This window comes from Rhinatrema bivittatum, chromosome 1 (genome assembly GCF_901001135.1).
Source record: "Rhinatrema bivittatum chromosome 1, aRhiBiv1.1, whole genome shotgun sequence".
NCBI lineage: Eukaryota > Metazoa > Chordata > Amphibia > Gymnophiona > Rhinatrematidae > Rhinatrema > Rhinatrema bivittatum.
In genome coordinates, this window is record NC_042615.1 from 343,182,448 (window position 1) to 343,209,619 (window position 27,172).

General features: G+C 42.4%; 1 protein-coding gene across 1 annotated transcript in view; it reads right to left on the minus strand.

Moving 5' to 3' along the window:
• PTPN13 (protein tyrosine phosphatase non-receptor type 13) overlaps positions 1-27,172 on the minus strand; it is a 659,094-nt gene that overhangs the window by 404,962 nt on the left and 226,960 nt on the right. Inside the window, 2 exon segments of the mRNA XM_029599218.1 lie at positions 16,080-16,655; positions 25,824-25,917. Coding sequence (XP_029455078.1) covers positions 16,080-16,655; positions 25,824-25,917 — 670 coding nt within the window.

The window sequence follows — 27,172 nt, forward strand, 5'->3', positions numbered from 1 at the left end:
CCATAAAGATCGGTGATGACAAAATAACAAAATCACGCTCAAGGAAAAAGCAGAGTAAAAGAAGAGAAAGAGACTGGTGTTACTATGCAAGAAAAGTGATTATATTCGTCCAGACTCATTTGTAACAGCAAGAAGGTTTACCGCTCCATTTGTTATTAGAGTGTGCTGCTTATTTACAGGGTCCATCCCACTGGGAGAAGCTACTTAACATATAACGGCTCACGCAGCATCATTAGAGGGAGTGAAAGGAGCTCTGGAAAGGGAGATAGTGCGTTGCTGGCCTGCTCTCTGAGAGGAGGGGGAGGGAAGGGAGAGGCTTGCCTGTCTGCTCCAAGCTGGAGAACAGGAGAAGGATCCTGTCTTGCGATATAGGAGAAGAACTGGTGGTGTGGTTTGCCAAGGAATCTGCAACTTCATTCAGAGAGGGTATCCATCCCAAGTTAGAGGATAGGATAACCAGTCCAAGACTTGCAGGCATTACAAGGAGAATATGTAAAAGCGCTTAAAGTAGCCTTGAAAGTTAAAGGAGCGCAGCAAGTCTTTAGGAGCTCTAAATGTATTTTTTTGTGAGGTTCCTGAGTGACTGTAAATCCTTCCTATTTTACAGTGTTTCTGGGAAAGAGAGTTTGTTATCTACCACCTTTCATGCAACAGTAAACTTTTCTTATATTATAACAATACTTTATCATGAGAGAACTTTTATTTGAATGATGGTGACACAGATCTCTTTGGGCCTAGGAGCAAGTTGCTCCCTGCCATCTAGAAGAACTCATAGGACTACATCAAATTTTAAAGGACCTTTGCAGTACCCAAAAGGTGTGTCCCCTTCTTACAAGGGAAGACCCTAAAAAGTGAGTTACAGATAATATCTCTGAAGGCCCAAAATATATTTTCAGAATGAATTAATACACTGAGAAGCAACATACAAAGTGGGATGGTGAGTGAAAAGCAAGGGGAGACCAACTCTAGCTATTTTGTAACTGACCACCATTTACCAAAAACATGAAACAAAAATTAAAACTCATGAAATTGAAAATAAAATATAATCCCACAAAAAACGAATAAATGAAACGAAGATGAAAATTTTGACTGTGCACATCCCTCCTGACATACATTACAGTTGTGTATTTCTCCTTCAAAGTATCAATATTTTTCGATTACAAAATAGCATCAGGAAAAAAGGCCAAATAATTTCATTAAACAGCATGCTATTATATGCTGACTCCTTTACCACTACTTACAAATCATAGCATTCAAGCTCCATCTTCCCTCCTCTCCCCATTCTTCCAAAAGAATAAGACAAACCAAAATGTAGTAAACAATAGAGTAGGAGTTTCTTTTAGGCTTTCTCTTTGTTTTCTTTTTTTAAGTACGCTGCTATTTCTAAATGCCTCATTTCCTTTGAACTAAGTGAAAATTTTCCAAATAACATTTTTGTCTGCTTTAATGTTCAGTCTTAGGTCAGACACAATGTAATTTATCCAATATTTTCCTTCCTTCCTTTCTGGTTTACTTTCAACTTTCTTTTCACCTGGCACTCTGCATCACTACAAAAAAGTATTTCAATTGCCAAGACAAGCAAGCTGATCTTAACAAGACCCCATCTGAAAATCAAGCTGTAAAAGCATTCAGTTATGCATCGGAATTCAGCAGCAGATCACTCTTCTCCAAACTGACCGCAGCCTCTACTTTCCTGCAGCAACTCGGGGGCTAGATTCAGTGGCACATTTTATACACTTGCCTGGTTTTAAATAGTACCATAATGTAAATTTTACTTCACATAAAAAAAACTGTGTCTGGATAATTTATGTTGTTCTTTTCTGTGTTTTTGAGATGGAGGAAAGATCTAGGCGTCATAGTGGATAATACATTGAAATCGTCGGCTCAGTGTGCTGTGACGATCAAAAAAGCAAACAGAATGTTAGGAATTATTAAGAAGGGAATGGAAAATAAAATGGGGGATGTCATAATGCCTCTGTATCGCTCCATGGTGAGACCGCACCTTGAATACTGTGTACAATTCTGGTCACAGCATCTCAAAAAAGATATAGTTGCACTAGAGAAAGTACTGAGAAGGAAGACCAAAATGATAAAGGGGATGGAACGGCTCCCCTTTGAGGAAAGGCTAAAGCAGTTAGGGCTGTTTAGTTTGAAGAAGAGACGACTGAGGGGAGATATGATAGAGGTCTACAAAATCATTAAAACTTGAACAAGTTAATGTAAATTGGTTATTTACTCTCTCAGATAATAGGACCAGGGGGTTCTCCATGAAGTTAGCAGGTAGCTCATTTAAAACAAATCGAAGAAAATTCTTTTTCACTCAGCACATACTTATGCTCTGGAATTCATTGCCAGAGGATGTGGTTACAGCAGTTAGTGTAACTGGGTTTAAAAAAGGTTTAGATAAGTTCCTAGAGGATAAATCCATAAACTGCTATGACGGTAATTAATTAGCAATAGTAGCTTGTTATCTATCTAATGTTGGGTACTTTCCAGGTACTTGTGACTTGGATTGGCCTTTGTTGTAAACAGGATACTGGGCTTGATGGGCCCTTGGTCTGACCCAGTATGGCATATCTTATGTTCTTATGTAGGAACAGAAATTTAAGAGAGCAGTATGATGAAAAAGAGTTACAATCTCGGAGACAGGGAGGAGAAAAGATCGGGAAGGGGAAGAAGAGGGAGAGAGTGAGAATTCAGGATGAGAAGGAAAAAGAGGGAATAAAGGATTGGGGGATGAAGAGGGAGAGGAGAGGGAGGAAAGATCTGGGGGAAAGAATCTAAGGGCAGGGAGAGAGTGAGGAAAGGAGGAAATGATCAGGGAAGGAGAGAGAAATATGAGGATAAAGTGTTATAACTTACAATGGTTATGAAAATACAGTTTGTAATGTCATTTTTTTTATTAATTATTGGAGATTTTTGCAAATATGTGTACGTCTGATTTATGGAGTGTTTTTATTGATTTTTTTTATTTTTTTTTACTGCTGATATGAATTGTTTGTAAATTACATTTTTTTGGAAATATTTCCTCATGTCATACCACCCTTAGCACATCTTGGCATTTAGGCCTGTAACACAACTCCCTCCTCCTCTTGAGGCCCAGTGCCACAGCCTACCCAGACTGTAAAGAGTAACATTGCTGTACATCACCCGGACAAGATATCTGTAAAGGCGATTTATAAATTATTAAATGAAATATACAGTGTTCTGCATGGGTCAAAGCACCAGACTGGTCCCAGGAAGCAGAAGATGAGAATATGGCATGCGACATCCAGGCCCAGTGCATTCTAATAGGCAAACTAGGTGGTCACCTAGGGTGCCAGCCATTAGGGAGCAGCAAAGAGCAAACATATGGGGCCACGAGTGGAGGCTCTCCGGCTCGTGGCCGAGAGGAGTAGAGACTCGGTAGGCCACGAGTGGCAGACACTCAGCAGGCTGCGAGCAGCGCCCATCCTGCTCACGGCCGAGACTCAGCGAACCATGAGTGCACCTCTGTTGATGTGTGTGTATGAGTGAGAGGGACTGAGTGTGTACAAGAGAGCAAAGGTGTTAGAGAGAAGGAGGGAGCCTGTGTAAGGAGGCGTGTGTGAATGAGACAAGGAACCTAATGGGTAGATTTTAAAAGGGCTGCGCGTGCGCCCATAAACATGCGTATCTCTCTGCATACAAAGATAAGTGCTATTTTATAAAGTATACTCGTAGGTTATAAAATACTCTCCATGCGCGTACTCTGCAGCTTTGCAGAGAGAGAGAGAAAGAGAGATGAAAAGCAGTTGATTTGAACAATGCAGCTAGCAGACTGCAGTGTACAAATCAAGTCCTCTTGTTAGAATTTTCATTGTTTATAAGGTCTAAAATTCTTTAATGATGTCAATTTTACAAAGAATACCTCTGAACGTTTCTGTAACACCACCCCCCTAACCCCAACCCACCTCCCGAAAACTCACCCCGAATCAAAGTGCCCCCTTACAATAGAGCATCAGACTGAGCCCTATAACGAGGTTCTGTCTCTCTCTCTGGTGTGTGTGTGTGTGTGTATGTATATGTGTATGTATATGTGTATGTATGTGTGTTGTATGTATGTGTGTGTATGTATGTGTGTGTAATTATGTATGTATATGTATGTGTGTGTATGTATGTATGTATATGTGTGTGTGTGTGTATGTATGTATGTGTGTATGTATATGTGTGTGTGTGTGTATATGTATGTATGTGTGTGTGTGTGTGTATGTATGTGTATGTGTGTGTGTTATGTATGTATGTGTGTTTATGTATTTGTATTTGTGTATGTTGGTGTTGTTTGTGTGTGTTGTTAATGTATGTGTGTTTGGTGTGTGTATGTTATGTTGTCTTTGTTTTTGTTTTTTGTATGTGTTATGTTATTTCTGTGTTTTTGTGTTTTTTGTCATTTCATTGTATTTTGTTTTGTTGTTTTTTTCTTCTGTTTGTGTTGTGTGTGTTTGTTGTTGTTTTTCTCAGAGTGAAATAGAGGGGGCCTGTCTGAGTGAATGGGGCCGGGGCTGGGGCCTGGACCAAGGGGAGGAAAGGGCGGGCACAATGCAGATTCACCTAGGGCACCTGATACCCTTGCACCAGCCCTGGCGACACTGCTGTCCTCCCACTGAAGGCCAGCAGGATGGAAAAAAGGTGTTGGAGAGGGAGAGAAAGATTCCTCCTCCTCACTCCTTTGGCTCCTGCCACTGTGACCCATCCCTGCACTATTTGCCAGATTTGGTGGCCCTAGCTGTGGCATCACTTTGATAGTGAGGATGTGGCTCTAAGTAATAAAGGGGTTCACGCGTCTTAAAATATTTCACCAGGTGCTACAATTGTTGAATTGTATGTATGCCCCGAGAGAGTACGTTGTTTACTTGTGTGAGCTGGACTTTCCGTGGTGACTAAAGTTCTTCTGCCACAGGCACCTTACAGCCTCGTCAAGGCACCACAGTTCAAACGTTTCACTGTTGCTTGCTGATCCAGTTAACATTTTTAAAACAGTAAATGATGCAAAGGAGAATGCCAAATGAGAAGTTCTTCCCAGCGCGAAAGGAGCCTGCTTTGTGGTCTGCAAATCTGCACTGATCTGAAAAAGAAATCCCCCCCCCCCCGGCAATGGCCTTATGTTCCCTTAACATGTCCTGAAAATCTGGTGCAGACAGGACACCAAACACGGGCACAGCGATCTCGTGAGCCTTTTTTTCCCTTCGGAAAGTAGGCTAAACTAATGAGTCATTGCTGACCATCATTTCTAAGGGTGATTTTTCCACTCAGTTACCTCTGGGTAGGGAGGCAAGTGCATCTTTCTCATATCTTTTTGGAGGACAGCAGCAATTTCATGCATTTGAATCATTCTGAAAGTTTTCCGTGGGGGTGGCACACTTAATATTCTTCAGATGATCAGCTCTTGCTCATCAGTGAGACACAGCCAGTTCTTGTTTTTATTGCTGTGCAAGCCTAATGGGCACATCATGCAGCAGCAAGGGCTCAGAAGGGCGAAACTTTATTTATGTTTCCTGCAAGTAGTGGCCTGCGCGTGAACCGTTTCATTTCTCTGTATTACTGGCACATGTGCATTTCCTTTCTGTGTTAGATACCTCTACGGTCTAAATTCTACTTCTCTCACACCATCACATTCAAAGGGATCTTCCCACATGGGCTTATTACGCTTGGGTTTCTATGTGCCCCTTTCTAAGAGGGCAGACTTGATTTGGAAACTGAATTTTCTGTCCTTGCCAGAAAGCTAAACTATACTAAAGATCTCAGATCAAGGGCTTATGTTAGCCAGGATTTTGGGACCTGAAACTGTACAGCCAAAAGTTATGCAGGGAGTGGTGAATAAAAATAATTGCATCCTATGATTAAAACCACATGGTTCAGGCTGTATACAGTGCCTTGAAAGTCTTCACACCCTCGTGCAATCTTCACATTCTGCTGACTAAAAAATACAAATCAAAATGCATTAAAGTGGGAGCTTGTCTCACCGATCTACACAACGTACTCTACACTTTCATCATGAAAGAACAATTATAGAAAAATGCCCCCAAAAAATTAAGAATAAAAAAAAAGGTCTTGATTACATAAGTCTTCACACTCTTTGTCATTGCAAACCCAAATTAGCTCTGGTTCAAAAATACTGTCTTAAAGTTAACTAGAGCCCTCCCGTGCCCAGTCATAGTACTTGAGCTGATTCATATACCCCTGGGTGAAGAATCAAGCTGTTTCTGTTGCATGAGGTAAATATGAAGCAAAGGTCAAAACATCTTGCTAAACAAGGAGATACCAAAAGAACTTGGAGAAAATGTTATTCAAAAGCACAGACTGGGAGACGGCTCTGAAAAAAAATGTCAGTGTGTTAGAATATCCGTGGGAGCACTGTCAGGTCCATCACTGCAGCTGCATAGCCACGCGAGGGCCTGGACGGGCCATAACCCGCCCACTTTACGGTCGGGCCTTTCCGTGGGTCAGTATCATGGCCCGCACTGAAAAAGAAGCAGAAGCAGTAGCAGCTGCAGGGTGATTGAACAGCAGCGACAAGAAGGGATGTTGCTAGACCCAGAGTCTTCTACGGCACAGACAACTCTTATTTATTAGTTATTTATGAAGATTTGATATTCCGCCTTTTCCCCAAAGTTGGTCTCAAGCTGCATTACAATACATTTAAAGAAAGAGGGGCATTAGAACAGCTTACAATCAAATCAGAATTTGCAATAAATGAATGAAGCACTGGGACCTAATAAAGGAAATCCAGTTTGTCTCTACTGTGCATAACAGTCCTTCATAGAGAGCTCAGGACGTTGGGTCAGAGATGTGGATCTTAAGGGAAGGCCTGGCTGAAAAGTCATGCCTTGGCTTTATTCCTGAACTTAAGTGCATGGCTCCAGGCACAGAGTTGTGGTACTTTGTTCCAAATTTCTGGAGAGTGACAGCTGAAAGCACGGAGTCTCATGCAGGACAATCTGACAGTGGTCAAGGGAGGAGAGGAATGAAGAGCTATTTCAGTGGCCCAGAGTTTCTTTGAGGGCATAGAAGGGGAGAGAATTAGAGAGAGGTATTCAGTAGCCTGTTTAGTCAAGCATTTGTAGACAAGCAGAAAGTTTTATATTTTATTCTGCTTTTTACTGAGAGCCAGTGAAGATGATGTAGAATAGACTTGATATGATCAATTGCTTTTTGCATTTACCAACATTCTCACAGCAGTATTTTGTAGGAGGTGGAGGTGCTGCAAACTGTATTGTGGGATGCCATTGAACAAGAAACTGAAGTGATTGATTCCGCTGGTGATTAATGCATAGATTACAATGGCAAGATTTTCTTTATCAAGGAAATTATGAAGTTGGCAGATCTGACGCAGATACATGGAGGAGGACTTTACCATTTTCAAAATGTGGGGTTCCACTGTAAGAGTTTGGTCATTTTGAACCCCTTAGGCTTCGTACCAAATCCTTAGCATATAAGACAGTACCTGCTAGTGAAGGAAATGATTTTAAGGGGTGAATTTGACGACTGCAACAGAGAAGCTACGATTTAGATGGATTTAGTCTGAGTTTGTGTTTACTAAGCCATTGGACTACCTCTGTAAGACAGTTATTGAGATTGGTAATGGATGAACTTTGGTCAGATCCTATGTTGATGCCAGAGTTGTATGTCATCTGCAAATAGGTGGCACTCGATATTGGAGGACTGTATGAAGTCACTGATAGGATGTATGTAGATGTTGAAAAGTAATGCACAAGTGAGTTCTCTAGAGCAGGATGGCTTGTTCGCCCATGAAACCGATTGCATTCTGTTAGCAAGGAATGATTGAAACCACTTTACGATATTGCTATCGATGCCTATGATCTTGAATCACTGGATCAGATGAAAATTTCTCCATCAGCGTGTCTTCAATTGTTCTGAACCTTGGGGTGCTTCTAGACCAGGAGCAAACCATGAAACCCTATATTAGCTCTTTGGTCAAATCTTGTTTTGCTAAATTAAAAATGTTGAGACTTCTAAAGCCGTTATTGCCTGCCTACGAATTCAGGACTGCGCTTCAAGCTCTAAATTCTTAACAGACTAGACTATTGTAACTCTCTATTAATTGGGCTATCTACCAATTCATTAAGGGCTCTTCAATTGATTCAGAATTCCATAGCAAGACTTTTAACTGGGAAGGGTCTGTGTGAACATATTTCCCTCTTTCTCTAATCACATCATTGGCTTCCAATATCATGGCACATTCAATTTAAAATAGTTTTATTAGTTTTAAGTTATTATATTCTAATGCTTCCCCATGGGTCCATGCTATTTTAAAATTGTATGTGCCACTCGGTATATTGTGCTCAGCTAACTGAAATGTATTGGAAGTCCCATCTTTTAGAACAGTCCCGGCTATTTGAAGCATGTGAGCAAGCTTTTTCAGTCATCGGTCCCCATTTGTGGAATGATCTCCCTGATGCTATTAGATCATTAACTTGTGTTGATAGTTTTAAGAAAGCAGTAAAGACGCTTTACTTTGGAAAAGTATTTGACAATATGCACACCATTTGTGCAGAAAATATTATGTGGTAGCGATGTTTTAAGTTTTCTGTATATTCAGCAGTCTCTGAAGGCATATTGATCATTTTATGTTTATAAATACATTTTAATGTTTTATTTAATACAATGTATTATGTTAATAGGTTATAAGAGAGTAAGTGGTACAGATATCTGGTGCTGTGTAATATATTCTAAGAGGACATGGGATTGAATCCACACTCAGTTCAAACGAGTAGCTTTAAAAAGAAAAATTTAAAGTTATTCTCTGCTTTAATAGCAAGAGGTAATGGAGAACTGGACTCAGACAGCAACAGACAAGGGCCCTGACTTTGATGGTCTGGGCAACAAAGTATGGGGGTGACCTGTATGGTGCAGCAAATGCTACCATAAGCTTGCTGGTGAGACTGGATGGACTATTTGGTCCTTTTCTGCTGTCATTTCTATGTTTCTATGTTATATTTGTTTAAATTTTTAGTTTCTATATTTTTATGTTCAGATTGTATTAATTTTATCATTTTATGAGTGTCTTACTTGTTATCTGCCTTGAACAATTGGACATGTGCAGAATATAAGGTTTTTTTAAAAAGTAAATAATAAATAAAATGATGATCAACCATATCGAAGGTGGCCAATAGATCAAATAGGACAATGAAGAAGTCATGGAGGTGGATACTGCTTGACATAGAAACATAGAAACATAGAAATGACGGCAGAAGAAGACCAAATGGCCCATCCAGTCTGCCCAGCAAGCTTCACACATTTTTTCTCTCATACTTATCTATTTCTCTTAGCTCTTGGTTCTATTTCCCTTCCTCCCCCACCATTAATGTAGAGAGCAGTGATGGAGCTGCATCCAAGTGAAATATCTAGCTTGATTAGTTAGGGGTAGTAGGGGTAGTAACCGCCGCAATAAGCAAGCTACACCCATGCTCATTTGTTTTTTCCCAGACTATGTTATACAGCCCTTATTGGTTGTTTTTCTTCTCCCTGCTGTTGAAGCAGAGAGCTATGCTGGATATGCATCGAAAGTGAAGTATCAGGCACATTTGGTTTGGGGTAGTAACCGCCGTAACAAGCCAGCTACTCCCCGCTTTGTGAGTGCGAACCCTTTTTTTCTTCTCCCCTGCCGTTGAAGCGGAGAGCTCTGCTGGATGTGTGAAGTATGTTTTTTCTCCCCTGCCGTTGAAGCAGAGAACTATGCTGGATATGCATGTTCCATGACTTTTCCTGAACCTGGATTGGTACTGATGTAGGATATTGTACTCCTCTAGGCAATGTAAGGGGGTCATGCATGAAAGTGCATTATGGCGTTTTCTCATGTGATAATGTATTATTGCATGCGAAAAACGCTGAACCGCATAGTGCGAATGCAAATTTTTGGGGTGGATGGGATTGGGGAGGAGTAATGGGTAGGAATTAGTAAAATTAGGGGCCATATCGCACCATGCGATAGCATAATGCATGCTATTGCACTGTTTTAATGCTGGAAATAACTACACCTTTTTCCGTAGTGTTAAGCTATGCGATATGGGCGAAATGGCCATAACGCAATTCGCAATAAATTTTTGGAATTGCATTCTGGCCATTTCTGGGCTTGGGGAAGAGAGGAGGGAGAGGAGTGTAGTGGAGTGAGTAAGAGAGAGAGAGAGCCTCTGGGGATGGCCTCACTGTGTACACGACCTGATAGGTCGAGGTGAGGTGTTAGTGGTGGTATAGGGTTTAGGGGCCAGTTTCGCATGTAGAGTGAGACGTACGAACAGCACAGTACACCTCGGTGAAGATTTGACATCATTTGGAGTGAGGAAAGTCTCAAAAAGATGACATTTTGTACCGTGTTCTCTCACCCTGTTATAGAGTTCATCAAGCTAGGGTGAGAGAACATAGTAGAAATTTCACTTGTATTTCACTTGTAACACAGAATAGGTTCCTGGTGGGAGACTTGACATAGGGGCACTGAGGATTTGATTTGGGAATAGGATAGCGGCCTGGACAAGTTTATGGTCCCACCAGGAAATTTTGACCACTGATATATAGTCTGAGTCGGTGCTGGCAGATTGGAAAATTAGGTCGAGAGTGTGACCATGTCTGAGTGTAGGGACCTTGATTGGTTGGGTGAGGCCAAGGTTGTCCATTTTCTACTGGAAGCTGGGGATGTGATAGTTGAAATCTCCCAGAATCATAGTAACATAGTAATGATGGCAGAAAAAGACTAAAATGATCCATCTATTCTGCCCAGCGAGCTTCCCAAGGTAGTAACTGCCGCTCCGTGCAGGTTACCCCCATGTTTCTCTTAAGGGTAGTAACTGCTGCTCCGTGCAGGATACCCCCATGTTTCTATTAAGGGTAGTAACTGCCGCTCTGTGAGGTCACCCCCATGTTTCTCTTAAGGGTAGTAACTGCTGCTCCGTGCAGGTTACCCCCATGTTTCTCTTAAGGGTAGTAACTGCTGCTCTGTGCAGGTTACCCCCATGTTTCTCTTAAGGGTAGTAACTGCTGCTCTGTGCAGGTTACCCCCATGTTTCTATTAAGGGTAGTAACTGCCGCTCCATGCCGATTAAGCTTTTTTATTTATTCCCATCCTCTAGCCTTTTAGGGATCCACAGTTGTGGGTAATAGTAGAGATTAGGGATGTGAATCGTTTTTATAACGAATTGAAATATATATATGTCTTAATTCGTTATATATCGGTTAAAAAGTGAAACGAACACTTTTCCCACAAAATTTTCGTGAAAATCATTTTCGGATTAGTGCATGCTAACTCCCAATAGCGCACACTAACAAAAAAACATTTATTTTTGTTATTTTTTGTTAGTGGGCGCTAACTCCCGTTAGCGCGCACTAAGCCGAAAAACGATTTTTTACTAAAAAAAAAAAAAATGCCAATCCGCGGGAAAACGAGATTTTCCTGTGACCACATGAACCCGAAAGCGCAAACGATCGGGCACCTGATGCACATCCCTAGTAGAGATGTCACATAGGAATTCAGATAGCTTAAGGTAGGAGTCAGGATCGCTATCCAGTGGGTGGTAGATAAGGACAATTTTAGGTCCCTCATTCTTTGGAGCTTTGTTATTAGGTAGTCAGTTTTTCCTATCTGTTTAGTAGCCACTAGCTCCAGGGCCAGTGAGTGTTTGAAGATGACAGCAACTCCTTCATGGCCTTTGAGTCAAGGGGAGGATGAATTGGGTAGCCAGGTGGGCAGACATGAATGAAAGTAAAAGTGTCCCCTTTTTCTATCCATAATAGGGAAGGACCCAAGAAACAGGACGGTAGACGGTCTAGATAAGCCAAGGAGTGAAGGGAACAAAACTAGACCGATGCCTTGGAAGGATTTTATTAGATAATCTAATCTAAATCCTTCCAAGGCATCGGTCTAGTTTTTGTTCCCTTTTTCTATCCAGACAGCAGGAACATGAGAAAAAAGCCGGATTTCTTCCCTGTTTCTCTCAGTGGTTACTTCTTCAAGAGAGAGAGAGAAACACACTCAGCTGTACCATTGCCCTTTGAAATCCAACTGCCACTCAGCTAGGCTATTGAGCACTGCCTGTTTACATGTAAATCCTGGGCTTTGCCACTATTCAGAGGAACACAGCTTCCACTTTGATTGGACAAAGTGGAAGCTGTGCTACCCTTGTCTTAAGACAGCAGAAACACAAGAAAAAAGCCCTGGATTTCCTCCCTGACTCGCTCACTGGTCACTTCTGCAAAGGAGAGAGAAACACTGCTATACCATTGCTCTTTGAAATCCAGAGTCCAGACATAGTACTTGAGCTTATTCATATACTCCTGGATGAAGAATTAAACTGTTTCTGTTGTATGAGGTGAATTTGAAGCAAAGGTCAAAACATTTTGCTGAACAAGGAGCTGCCAAAAGAACTTGTGGAAAACTTTATTCAAAGGTACAGCTTAGGAAATGGCTATAGTAAAATTTCAATGTGTTAGAATATCTGTGGGGGCACTGTCAGGTCCATCATTACAGAGGCGTAGCCAAGGGCGGATCTGGGTGGACCACTTTAAAGGCAGACCTGCTTAATTTCAGTGTTTCATGGGTTAGTATTGCAGTTTGCATTGAAAAAGAGGCAAGACTGCATATAGTGTAGCACTGGTAACTTTGAATCAAAGCATTTCCTCCTATATGGAGCAAATATAAAGATATCAGAGATTCACATTTCCTCAAAATTGACATATTCTAATCACTAAATTGAATAATAAAATGTTTTTTTCTATCTTTGTTGTCTGGGCATTTAAAATTTTCTAATCACATTGGTCCCAATCTCTCTCCAGTTTTCCTCTGCTTTCTCATAATTCATTGTCCAGGGTCTCCTTTCCATTTTTTTTGTCTCCTCCTGTCTTCTTCACTTCTTCCCCAAAGTCTGTGTTACCATTCTATAGTTTCTCAAATCACTGAGTGAATTCTTTTTAAAAACTGGTGTCACATTGGCCACTCTTCCGTCTTCTGGTATCATGGCAGTTTTAAATGATAGGTTATAAATCACCAGAAACAGGTCTGAAATGTCATTTTTAAATTCCTGCAGAACTCTAGGATAAATACCATCTGGACCTGGTGATTTGTTATTATTTAATCTGTAAATCTGAATGATGTCCTCCAGTTTCACTGTGATTCCATCTAGTCGCTCAGAGTAATCACCATCAAAAAATGTTTCTATTGTGGGTATGAATGACCCTGTCATCCACTTCAGTAAAGACAGACAAAGAATTCAATTAGCCAGACAGCAGAGGATAATTTTCAGACAGACCCAATTTACCCATGTAAATGGCTGAGAAAATTGTCTTCACAGACATTAGCCTAAATTTTCAAAAAGGATTTATATGTATAACTCTGCTTTGAAAATTTGCAGGGTGATTGATGTACATATGGACATATATGAAGAAAGTTACACCTTGCTCAGAGCAAGTGCTACTTTCTGTTGTATATTTATGTGCATATTTTCAAAAATTCAAAAGTATGCATTTAAATCCTTTCCCTGTCATAAATCCACCCACTGGAATGCTTCTTGTGAGTGCAAGGACAAATATGTATAAAACTCAGGTTTCATGTATACATTTACCAGCACCAGTTGATTTTCAGTGCATGATTTATGTGCACAAAACAGGGTTTTAGGCACATGAGACATTTTGAAAATCAACCCCAATATGATTTATTATTATTTTTCCCAATATGCAGAATCACACGCCTGGCATCATGAACTATGTGGAGAAAGAGGAAAAAACGGGAGCTGCAAAGCTGTGGCAACCCTGTGGTCCATATTACAGTCATGCTTTAGTTGGTGTAAATATGTTTGAGTCAAAATCTCTTCCTTGACATGAACAAAATGCACGCTTCACGTGGGTAATAGATTTTTGTAGACAGGTCTGTGGGCAGGGGGACGGTATGAAAACAGCATCTATGGTGGCTCCTCCTCACTCACATTTTGAAACTTATTTTCAAGCAATGATAAAGATCGTTTTTTTCAGTAACAAATCTCTAATCATTATCTTCCTTTACAAAACAACTATTTCCCTCCATGAGGCCAAATCAAATTTGGGCAAACTGAGCTCTAGGTTAGGGAGCCCACAAAATAGGTTTATTGAATCAATTAATCATTTCTTGTTGGCCTAAGCTTCCTCTGCAACTGTTGTATTGCCTATAAGAGCTCCAGAAGTTTGAGTGTTTTTGAAAAGAACTACACGTACTAAAGAGGTTGTGGAATTCAGTGAATATATTGACTGTTTACGCCACAAAGCTTCAGAAGTTCTCCCTACTGTTTGTAAACTGTCCTGGCTTACATTTTTGGAAGTATGCTGCCCTGCTCATGGTGACCAAAGGCAGTCACTACTGGAAATAGCAGTGGAGCATCCTGAATCCAACAGATTACAGGATCCAACACAACATTGGTTTACAAAAGGAACGTCATTTTAAAACAAATATATTCAATGTATTAACTGGGTGACCATGCAATTAGATCAGGAGAAAGTTCTGGATGTGGTGTACTTAAGATTTCAGTGAGGCCTTTGACACTGTTCCATACAGGAGGCTCAAAAAGAAGCTGGACTCCAAAAAAAGGTGGATACTCTGTGACAGAAAAAGAAAAAGGGTTGAAAAGAAGATGAAAAAAATTGCGACTCAAGTAGTTAATATTAAAGAAGCGCTAGAGGAGAAGTTGACAAACAAAGGAAAATAAATACAAAATTCCCGACCAAACTAAAACAACAAAAACCTGGACAGATAAGAGTTGAATTAAACAAGAAAAGAGGTAGGACAGTGGTTCTTAAACTTTTTTGAGTCGTAGACTCTTTAGAGAATCCGATGGAAGCCAGAGACCTCCTTTTCAGAAAAAATACACATTAACACATATACACAATTGATTTTTGCGCCTGGACACCATGAAGCCCATCCCTGAGGTAGAAACTGGAGATGAGAACAGAAATCATGCACCTTGTCCAACATGAGGGGAACGAGAATAATTAATTAGTCTTAATGTTTCCCACTCTGTAGACTGTGACCTTTGGGAGAAGCTCCTTCTGACTAGACATATGACAGATCCCATGTTCCTACGCTGCCTTAAATAGATGTGTTTTCAACAAAGTTATGAATAAAAATTAGGAAATACTATTACTGGTGATGCATGAGCCTAAGGGGGAATTAACAGACAGATTTGACATGTAAAAGCAGGGTATGGCAGATGCTATGATCTGCTCGTGTCCTTAATTAAAGTAGTGAACAGACATGACATAAAGTTCTGAGTAATATCAAACTTGATTTGAAATTATTCTTCCCAACTTTGTACCTGATTCACTAAGGTTTTTTCTCATAGACACAAAATGGGAGAAAAGCCTTAACGAATCTGGCCCTTTGTTTGTTATCCATTATTATGTATTCATCATCACACTTGATCGTTTATTGTCAGATATGTAGAAACGTGTCATGGTCTATATTGGAGGGAGGAGACTTGAGGCACTGAGGCACAGTGAAGAATACAGGAACTGGTGGCCCTATTTATCAGCTTTAGGGGGTAATTTTCAAAGGCACTTACACACTCTAAACCTGGTTTTATGCGTGTAAATGTTTCTTTGAAAACAGCCCCGGCAGGTATGTAAAACGCATTTGGGAGGGGGCAGGGTTGTGGTGACATCGTGATTTATATGTATACTTTCCATTTTTGAAAACCAAAGTAATTAAATAAAATAAATAAAAGCATGCAGAGTAGGTTACAGCTGCTCCCGAGCAGTAGTAACTTCTACTCCTATGTCCCCCCCATGGATACACCCAGCACTTCCCATGAATTTTCAAAGAGGACTTATGAGAATAAGTACACTGAAAATTCGAGCTAAAGTCTGCAGATATTTTTTATCTGCAGACTTTAGCCCAACACGAGTTACTGAACATTATCCTCTTAAATTGTAGGTTACTTTATACCAACTGAGTTGCTTTCAAAAAGCTCATTTTCATGTTACCAACTATTTTTGGGAACTGTAATTACGAAGCCAATGTTTCTACGGACTTAAAGGAACAGGAGTGTTGGACAGGTCACAGCACTGAAACTGGAATAAGAAGCACATACCGTCCACATTCATTGCCTCTCTCAGCACCTGCAGCTTCTTCTGTCTCTCTCTGATCCTGTCCAAGGCACTGGATATTGCTGAAGAAGAGGCCAAATCTGGCATTTGTCTCATCCGATCCAGTTTATGTGGGCCAAAGGCATCCAGCGCCATACTCCCGTCCGAGTACCTGGCTTCCTTGTTCCTGGGCAAAGCTGAGGTCCGCACAGATACTGACTCCGGGTGATAGGCATGCCTGTGAGGGTCCCCAGCAAGAAAATCTCTGTTGGTTGCTTTGTCCGACACACTTAGCAAGTCTGCAGAGGAAGCCCAAATCCTCTTCTTGGGTGCGCTGTCTCCACTGCGGTTGCTTTTACTTTCCAAATAGTTCGCTCGGAACTTATAAGGACAGTATGCATCCACTATGTCCTCTTGTTCCGAGTTGTAATCAGAGGAAATACAGTGAGAAGAATCCTCCCCACCTTCCACTCCACTCATGGCAAGAAATCCCATTGATTTACTGAGCCCTCGGTTCAGGAAAGACTGACGAGACACCAGAGGTTTGTGTATGTCTAATGCATCGAGAGCTGTGCTTCTTCCTGTAACGGTAAGAATATATATCATGCAGAAAAGTCAGTGAAACACCACAAAACAACCAATCAAACAAAAATTTCTCCTGATTAAATAGAAACGCGTTCTACACGATAGTCAAGATGCAGGAATCCATAGCAAGTTCTGTGAAACTGTACAAGCAGCATAGAAAACAGGCCAGTATAGTCCAGACATCTGAAGCTAGACCAGATGGTATGAAACATGACACACAAAAAAAACAAACCCTAGTAATGCCAAATGCAATAACAAATTGATAGTTTGACCAATCTTTTTTTGGTTGGCTGCATAATTATGTTGTTCATCTTTTTGGTTTTCTTTCATTTCTGTCTTCACTTCAGTTTTTACCGCTTTTTAAAATCTATTTCATTTCATTGTTTTTTCTTTTTCTTTCTGTTATTACTTCTTATACCACATGTATCACTACAGCTTTTTCCCTTTTAAGGTGATTTCTCTTGTCAGCCTTCATCTCTCTATTATTCTTTTTTCACTTCTTATGAGGACTATTCCTACCCTCTCTGTTTGGTTTATCCCAACTAAAAATGTTCCTCTTATCCCTCTGTCTCTCCTCTCCACCACCCAACCCCTTTATAGCCCTCCTATCCTCTCCCCTGTTTCTCCCAGTCTCACCCCACAAAACTTTCATCTTCTCTCCTGTTTGTCCCAGCCTCACCTTGCAAATCTCACCATCCTCCCAAACAGTCCCTTTCCCCCTTTCTCCTCTCTACTTTCCCCTTCACTAACTCTCATTACTAAAACTCCCCTTCCCCCATCTTGGATCTCCCCTTCCACTTTCTTTCCTCCTCATATCCCTCTCTCCTTTTCCCTCCCCGATCTTTTCTCTCTCTCCCCTAAAAATTCCTCCCATTGTCTCCCTCTTCTCCCCTGTTCTCCCCTCCCCTGGCTGATCCTCCTTCCCGCTGCTGGCAGGAGTACGAAAACCACACTTCATACTGCATCTGCTCTTCCTGCCAACCTGGTCAGACTCACAGTTTGTCCCATGTGGGACACCATACATATCTACTGAGTTCTGTGTAGCTCAAACTACAAGCCTAGTCCCAATGATTCCCAACCTTTTCAAGCCCAAGGCATAGCTACATTAACAAAAATGTTGTGTGGCATACCAGCCTCCATTAAGCAGGCAGTACAGACATGGAGAAGAATCATACTGCTAAAAGAAGAGCTAGAGAAGCAGTTGAAAGCCCTATCACTCTTCCAAATTTTAAAACAAAGGGTTAGAGGGAGCAGAGACATATATGAATTCATCACAATGGGCCTCTTCTCTCCCTATACAACTGCCGGAGAAGGGAGAATCAGTGTGATGCAAGCAGTAGCTTGGTTAGTTACTATGGCTGTTGCTTCCAACACTCAGAACGAGTCACATCCAGTGCTCAGTGCATGCTCTGTCTTACTCAGCTTGTGGATAAGATACAAGCTGGAAGGACTCAAAGAAGGAATTTGAGGAAAGTTAACACAAGGATGATGCTGTGTGCACTGCGGTGTCAGGCAAAGCGGGACCCAGCTGCCAAAAGATTACCACCTCCAGGGCTCATGTGTACTAGGAAGGAGAGGCATGCATGATTGCACATGTTCTCAGAAAGGAGCTCCTACATGTTTAAGAGCTATTGCTGGTGACTCTTGTTACTTTGAGACCAGAGCCCAGGTGCTGGTCTGGGTCTGAGCATCAGGTGGTAGTGATTTTTTCTGGGCACACCTGATCAGTCCTGAAGGCACATTGGTTAAGAAATACTGGTTTTAGTCCGAGGGAAAGAGCAGGTGATCTGTAGGATCCCAGGCAGAGCAAGGGTGTAGTAGGGAAATCTGACCAGCAGGTGATGCAGTGAGAGGAAGGATCAGCCAGCAGTGGAGGGAGGGAGGGAGGGAGGGGGCAAGAGGATAGCAGGAGGGAGGGAGGATATCAGTGGTTGGGTGGAAACAGGAGGAGGAAGAAGGATCAGAGTGTGGGTGGGAAGAAGGAGATCCTATGCATGCCTGCTATCCTCACATATCCTGCAACCCGGCTCCCTCCTACTGAAGCTAACTCCTGTTCCACAAGAACAGAAGAACTTACGGCAGGGGTCAGAATTTGCAGCTTTTGCCACAACATTGCAGGATACCAGAGGCAGTGACTATGTGTGACATATATGGAAAACAAAAGCATAAGACACTAATCAAAGTATTATTGTGTAAAGCCCTTGTATGTTTTTAATATATGTATGCATAAGAGGTCAGGAATAGGGCCTCTATTAGATATTCCTGCTACCTATTAGTCATTATCAAAGTTGGAGAAGTGTTCTAAACATCAAAATCACAGAACATATAGAAATACATGGTTTAATGGAACAAAGTCAGCATGGCTTTACCCAAGGCAAGTCTTGCCTCACAAATCTGCTTCACTTTTTTGAAGGAGTTAATAAACATGTGGATAAAGGTGAACCAGTAGATGTAGTGTTCTTGGATTTTTAGAAGGCGTTTGACAAAGTTCCTCATGAGAGGCTTCTAGGAAAAATAAAAAGTCATGGGATAGGTGGCGATGTCCTTTCGTGGATTGCAAACTGGCTAAAAGTCAGGAAACAGAGAGTAGGATTAAATGGACAATTTTCTCAGTGGAAGAGAGTGGGCAGTGGAGTGCCTCAGGGATCTGTATTGGGACCCTTACTTTTCAATATATTTATAAATGATCTGGAAAAGAATACGAGTGAGGTAATCAAATTTGCAGATGATACAAAATTGTTCAGAGTAGTTAAATCACAAGCAGATTGTGATAAATTGCAGGAAGACATTGTGAGGCTGGAAAATTGGGCATCAAAATGGCAGATGAAATTTAATGTGGACAAGTGCAAGGTGATGCATATAGGGAAAAATAACCCAGGCTATAGTTACACAATGTTAGGTTCCATATTAGGTGGTACTACCCAAGAAAGATATCTAGGCGTCATAGTGGGCCCTAAGGAAAAGGACTGTGAGGACAGAGCTTCAGCAGCCACTGCTGTTTCTGGTGTGTGCATTGGACTGCAGGGGAAAGGAGTAGGAGAGTTGCTGGAGAGGGTAAGTAAAGGTAGCTTTTTAAGTTTATTTTTCTTGATTGACTGCCATTTTAATTATTGGGTATTATGTGATGTGTCTGCTGTTTTGAAATATTTTATTGATATTTGGACAATTTTTAATAATTTTTATGAGTTTTTAATTGTTGGGTGTTATTCTGTTCATCAGCTGTTTTATAACATTTATTAGTATAGCTTTACAATTATTTCTGAGTGGGTATCTATCTATAGTAGCTTGGCTTGCTCTGTTTTCCTAATAGGAGCTGTATTAGTGTTTAGGGCCTGGTTAAATATTTGTAGTGGTAAATTACTGTCTTTTCATAAGGAGGGGTATTATGCCTGCCAGTAAAGAAAGTTTGTTTTGCTTTTACTGAGATGTCATCAGAACCAGAATATCTATTTTTGTTTGGCGAGTTGTATGGGTAATGCCCTAGTTCTGCTCTGCAACCCATTGTTGGAGGTCGGGGGGGGGGGGGGGGGGGGGTCCTGAGGATGCAGAATGTATATTTACATGTAGCCCCGTGACTGTCACATGTTCAGTGCAACGCATGTCAGAACCATCTGTCAGGTGTGTTCCGGCCGAAAAAAGGTTGAGAACCACTGCTCTAGGGTAAGCCAAAACTTTGCCTGATATGGGTCTTCCACGTTCACCAGAGATTTTAGCTACAGCATGCATTCATGCAAATACTGCACCATAAACAGCTGGTGCACCATAATCCTGAGGCTCAGCATAGAGCCCTGGAAGACCTTCTTTCCAAAGGCATTGGATGCCTTTAGATTCTTCTCAGGAGGGATGCTGGACTGCTCTAATAAGGTTTTACCTGCTTCTACATTAACTCCACCCTCGCTAAGTGGGTGGAGTAGCTGGCCTACACCAAAATCTGGAGTGGCCTGAACTCTGAACAAGTCCATTTTTCAGGCTACTGGAAGACATGACATGGGAGTCTGTCACATCCTGATTTTGAAGCTCTTTCAGGAGGCCATGCATTGGAATAGACATGGATTCAACAGGGGTAGCACAGAAACTGCAACAATCCAAAACATCTATTCTCGGGTGCTGCTCATTTCTCAGATTACTAGACAATGGGCTGAGTTTTTAAAAGCATGCTCATGTTAATAAGGCCCACATACATGTGCATCTGGTCGGTGCGAAGCCACGCTTATTTTATAAGCTGCAAATTCTGTGTCTATATGTGAGTGCATGAGTAAAAGAAAAAGGGGCAGAGATAGGGGTATCGGGGGCATTCTGGGTTGGGCCCAAAAGTTATATGCATAAATCCATATTTTTAATTTGGTGGCCGAAGCACACAGCAGTTTGTTAGCCATGTATATTTACTGCTGCTCCTAATGAAGTGTACGGAAATATTTTTAGGCCTAAAACAACAGGGTGAGGGCAGGATGAAGAACCAGAAGGGTCTGGAAGACTTCGAGACAGACTGAGCAAACTAGTGGACTAATTGGTAAAACTGGGAATGTCCTTCACGTTAGCATGTTTTAAAATCCGATTGCATGCACGCGTTAAAACCGACAAATCCTAAGGAAGATACACGAACTATGTTTGCTCGAGTAGCCGCTTAAAATTAGAAACACACATGTGCACGGTAGGAACAATTTAAACAATATGTGTGCACAAAACATTTTACCATATGGGTACAGACATGCAATGGACATTCACGCTTCTTTTAAAGTTACTGCTGTCTTCACCAGTTTATCAGGAAAGTGCAAATAACTGAAATCTTCCAGAAGAGATGTAGGCAGTGGCAAATCCGGTAGGGTAGTCCTCCTCACCTAACCGCAGTTGGACACTCAGTCAGAACCCTAATAAAGACGAAAGACACCAAAGAGGTGATTCTCCAATGGTTTGAAGGAGGCAGAACCAGTAGGAACTACAAGTGAGCTGATCCCATTCCTTTCCTCTTCAACTTCTGGGGTATCTTCCTCGGAGGAGGGGAAATGATCAAGTCAGGAAGCGGACTTATTCCCACTGTGAGCAGTGGAAAGGTATGGCTCTCCCAAGGATTCTCAGAGTCGCCATCATGCGGGAAACGTTCCTCTGTTCTAGACAAGGCAGGCTCTATTTTCTCTCTCTGGTCTCCTGGGATCAAAGAGGCAAAGAAATTCTTCACCAATTCTTGGGCTCCTACTGGTTGAGGGACCCTATGTGTTGGAAAGGAAGGGATGCGCTGAGGAGGGATAGCAGATGGAGTGAACATTTACGACTGTCTGATGCAGCCTGCAGGGATAAGAAGCCATTGCCACTGACCATCTAATATTTCTTTAGCCCCTGTGGATTGCGAGGGCTAACGCTCTCCCTCTACATACAGCCCTAGGGTTGAAGAGCCTCTGCCTGGATCCCTTCCTGCTGCTGCGGCCAAAGGAATGGGGGAAATTGGGGATAGAAAATTAAATTGGGGGAGGGGATCAAATCTGAGGTATTGGGGAAAAAAATTGAATTGGGGATAGGTGGGAGGAGAACTGAATCTAAAGAAAGCTGAGGCGGAGGGAGACTGGTTAAGGGATCAGATCTAAGGACTGGATATGGAGATATGGGAATGAAATAGGAGGTAGGTAAGGTGGGAAGCTTAGGAAATGCTGACTGGAAAAGGGAAGGAATAGGGAGGACATGATGGAAATTTTCTAATGTTGGATAGAACATTGGTGGCGTGGGAGAGGATGAAGTCTTCCCAGAGAGAAATTTAGGGATAGGCTTTCATGATGTGACATTGCACATAGCCTTGTGTAGAGGAAACATAAGAAGATATTATTTCTGGAAGGGTGATTAATGCCTGACATGGCTTACTGGTGAAGGCAGTGGCAACCAAGCTCAGGATAAAACTTGGAAATGCTTAAAACAGAATGTGGTGGCTAGACATTGGTGGTGGTGGGGGGGGGGGGGGGTAACAAGAAGAAGAAATGTCAAAGGAGCATGCTTGGGGCAGTTTGTAGAGCATAGAATTGGGAGCTTGCTTTGGTTTGGGCAACGGAATGTATTCTCATTTACCCAAAGTGGTAAATAATCAGAGAGAAAGAATCTCAAATATTGGGGCAGACTGGATGGGACAATTAGTCTACATCTGTCACCATTTATTAAGTTATTAGGCAATGGAATCTAAGGTCTGAGGGGAGGCGATAGTGGGAGCGGAGGCTAGATGATCAGATCAGAGCTGTATCTTGAATATAGTTGGTTAACCTAAACGGATCCAGAAGATCTCTCTATACGGACATTAACCCACCAGCCACTGACCACTCGTAACTACCCCTGAGTGCTGCTTCCTACAGCTGGTAGTTGGTGAGGCATGCATGCACACCCCACAAGCCACTCTCTACCTTATGTGGCCACAGTAACAGCAGCAGAAACATGAACACAGGCTCCCATTGTTCTCTGGTCCCTCTTTACAGCAGGAGTACCATCAATATGCTCCCACCATTCCTTCAGGTCCATCGATTTGCTGGCCCGAAGCGCACTCTGTTATGGAAGTGGACCCTTATTTCGAGGTAGATGGCTACCATCGAAGGGCGAGGTCGCTTGGACTGAAGAGACTTGCTAGAAGACTTCACCCTGGAAGCACTCAAAACCCCCAGGAGCCCGTAGGGGTCCGGCCGCTGGGACTTAGGTGACTCCTCTGAAGACTGTAGAAGGTCTGGATGCAGGCGCCTCCTGCAGGTCGTGGGTTCCAGATGGCTTGCGCCTCCAGCAGGTCGAAACAGTCTGAGGACGGAGTCTAAGAAGAGTCCAAAGCCGGTCCGAGAATCAATATACCAGCGGCGTCCATCCAGTCCAGGGTCAAAGCAGGAGAAGGGTCAAGCCAGGAGAAGGGTCCAACGCCGTTCCGGGATCAAGCCAGGAGAAGGGTCCAACGCCATACCAGGATCAAGCCAGGAGAAGACACGTCCACCAGTCCAGAGGTCAGAAGCCAAGAATCAATCCACGGAGCAGGGGAAAAGAGCGGGACCAAGAACCAAGAACCAGGAGCCAGAAACACACTCAGGCAGGAACCTCAATACCAAGGCAAGGACTGAATGCTCAGCCCTTGCCTTAAGTACAGGAAGCCAGGGGAGGAGTTTCAGGGGGAGCCATGACACTTCCTGTCATGGCTCCTTTAAGAATATCCCTCAGCCGCGCACGCGGCTCTAAAGAGCAGAGGGGGAGGAGCCGGATCGCCGCGGAGCCACGCTGCCGAATTCAGCGATGGCAGTGGCTGGGAGGGGGAAGAAGAAGGGCTGCCTGCCCATGCAGGCACCCTCGACCATACCCGGCGATCCGGGTGAGTTAAGTTTGCTGCGCCCGTTGGCCTGGCCTCAGTCGTGGTCGGCCGCAGCCGACGCTAACACATTCTGTCAACGGGAGGCAGTTTCTGTCCCCTGGTCACAGAAGAGGGGCTTTGGCACAAGGTGGAAGGAAAGATTCAGGAGGACTGGCAGGACAAGATGGGGAGGGAGTCAAAAGTGTGCTGGAGTCAAGTTAGAGAAAGTGGTCAGGTGCTGGGACTGTGCTGAACAGGGGATTGGGTTGGGGCAGGGAATAGGGTGTGCTGAGGAGGAGTCCGAATGTGTTGGGGTTAGGCAGGGGAGGGAGAGAGAGGGAAAAGATTGCTACGATCAATATGGGGAAGGGTTGGTGATCGGACAGTGCTGGAGGGGTCAGGGCATGCTGGAGATGACCTTGCATGTCCAGTATATGTTGAGTCTGGGTTGCAGAGTGGAGGGTTCAGAGTGTGCTGGTTTTGGGTTAGGGAGCAGCTGTCAGCAGTTTGCTGGAGCTGGGCTGAGAAGCAGAGAAGGAAGTGCTACAATTGCCTGGGGCAAGGATCAGGATGTGCTGGGGTTCGGCCAGTGAGGAGGGATGGGGAAAGGAGTACCCAGGTTGCACTTGGGAGGTGGAGTTATAGTGTGCTGGGGTGGAGCTGGGAAGGTGGGGGAAGAGTGTCCTGTAGTTAGCAGAGTCTTAGGTGTGGGTATGGGAGGGGGGGCTCAGGTCAGACTGAGGAGTAGGAGGGTAAAAGGGAGTGCTGGAGTCACACTGGGGAGGGGGAATGGAGTAACTAGGGTTGGACTGGGAGGAGGAAGGGAATACTAAGTCATGCTAGGTAGAGTTTCAGAATGTACTGAGGACAGGCTGAGAAGGGTGAATGAAAGGGAGAACTGGGATCAGGCTAGGACAGAGGAATCAAGGTTGCTGGGACTGAGCTCAGGAGGGGGATCAGAGTGTGCTATGGCTGGACTGGTAAGCTGGGTAGGGGGGAAAGGAATGCTGGTGTCAGGCTAGGGAGGGGGGATCAGAGTATGCTGGAGTTGGGCAGAGAGAAACGGGGAAGGGAAGGCTGAGGTGGTTTGGGAACAGGGGTCTGCAGGGGATTTCAATGGATTTCAGCTAGTATAAAAAGAAATATGCTATACTATACTCAGTGCAATCTTAGAACTCAGTACACATTCAGCACTGTTATTCATGGCTTTGCATCATAATTCTATAACACACTGAAGAGGCATACAGAGTTGGCATAAATACACTTTTCAAGATGACATTTAAAATAAAAAGTTAGGGGTAAAAAAACCAGCCTTCAACTTGACAATAATTAAGATGAACTAGCAACTAAAAGAAAAAAAAATGAAAAATGTCTCACTTTAGAAAATTATGGAGCATAATTGATTGTCTTTTGTGTGAGACCATTTAAGATTAATTATCAATTCTTTAAATTGTGTTGTTATGCCCTCTTAATTTTGATTTATTTCATTTATCGATTTATATGGTGCCCTTGACTAGAGCTCCTTTTAGACAACAGATGAAACACGTTCAGCTGTATTTGTGAATTCCTCATCACCCGTGGCAATACTAACAAAATATCTAGTTTCTCTACATCGTCAATGGGAATAGTAGCTTCTCAAGCCAACTGCTGAATTAGATCTTAATAGCAAACATCAAGAGCCTGAAGATTATCTAGACATTTGCCCTACTACTTGTACTAACAATCTACTTTTTTCTTTACATTTTTAATTATTGCTTATTACAGTATTGCATAAAACACACATAATAAGCACATAGTTCCAGAGTGACTGTCTGACATGTAAAGACTTGGAGATCTGCCTGTAACACCCTTCTAATTATAGTGGTTTTACCTGTGGGAAGGCCTTTTCCTCTCAGCCTCTCTCGAATAGCCTGACTTCGATCTGCCTGAGGTTTTTTGTCCCCGCTGCCTGGGAGCTGATCAATCTAGAAGCAGAGAGATATGAATGGTGCACATTAATTCAACAAGACTGTATAAAAATAGAGAATGGTTAGTGGGAAACAACAGTTTCCCATAAATGAGGAGGAATGGCATTAAGGACTCAAGTGGTGACAACCTCTTGAGCAGCAATCATACTTACAATGTGTATCATAAATTAGAGAAAAAATGTACAATTCCTCCTCCACAGGGTTTGTCTGGGAACCAATGTATGTGATCTGCAGAGATCACATTATAAAGATGATTTATAGCCCAGCTGTCATAAATTGTAAAAGGAAAGCAAGAATAGGTCTTTACCAGATCTTACAGAGGATAAAAAATTGATAAGCAAGCCATGTGTTATACAATACAATAGTTATATATTCATAGGGTTTTAAGAACAATAAGAAGTGCCATGCTGGGTCAGACCAAGGACCATCGAGTTCAACATTCTGTCTGATAGTGGACAGATATGGTAATCACAAGAAGAGAGAGCACAGATCCCCTAATCTTTTACCAAACACACAAATCTATAGGGATCTTATATCATTAATATGAAAACTTTAATATATCTCATTAGTAACAGCTTATATCATTTTTCAATAATACATTTAGAAAAGTGCATAATATATTAATTAATAGCACAAATACAACCTCACAAATACATATATTGGTACACCATCAATACGATACATGTGCAACATAGCACCAAATAGTTAACAGTTCAACATCAACATCTTAAAATATCCCATTACAAACACACTCATTCATACCTCAAGCACTCCCCACCCAATAAAACCTACACATCTGTAGAACTTAACCACTTGGACCTCACGGACGCGGACTCAGCCGTAGCTTCCTGGACCAACATCACCAAAAAAGTGGCCGATACTACCTGCCCAACTATCACCAAAGTCTCTCAAGCAAACAAAGACAACAAAAAACCATGGTACACTCCAAAAGTAAAATCCACAAAACAGGAATTCAGAAAAAAAGAACAGCTTTGGCGCAAAAACCCATCAACTACCAACCTCACAGCATTTAAGTCCATGATGCACCAATACAGAATCTCCATCCTCCAAGCAAAAAGACTTTTACTCACAAAAAATCCACCACTTCCTCTTTGACCCCAAGGCACTTTTTTCCTTAGTTTTGTCCCTCACCAAAACCCCCCATGATGTCTATACCAGATGATAAAGCTGCAAGTAAAGCAGAGGAACTTGCTACCCCTACTTCAAGAACAAGATCCCGAACCTATTAACT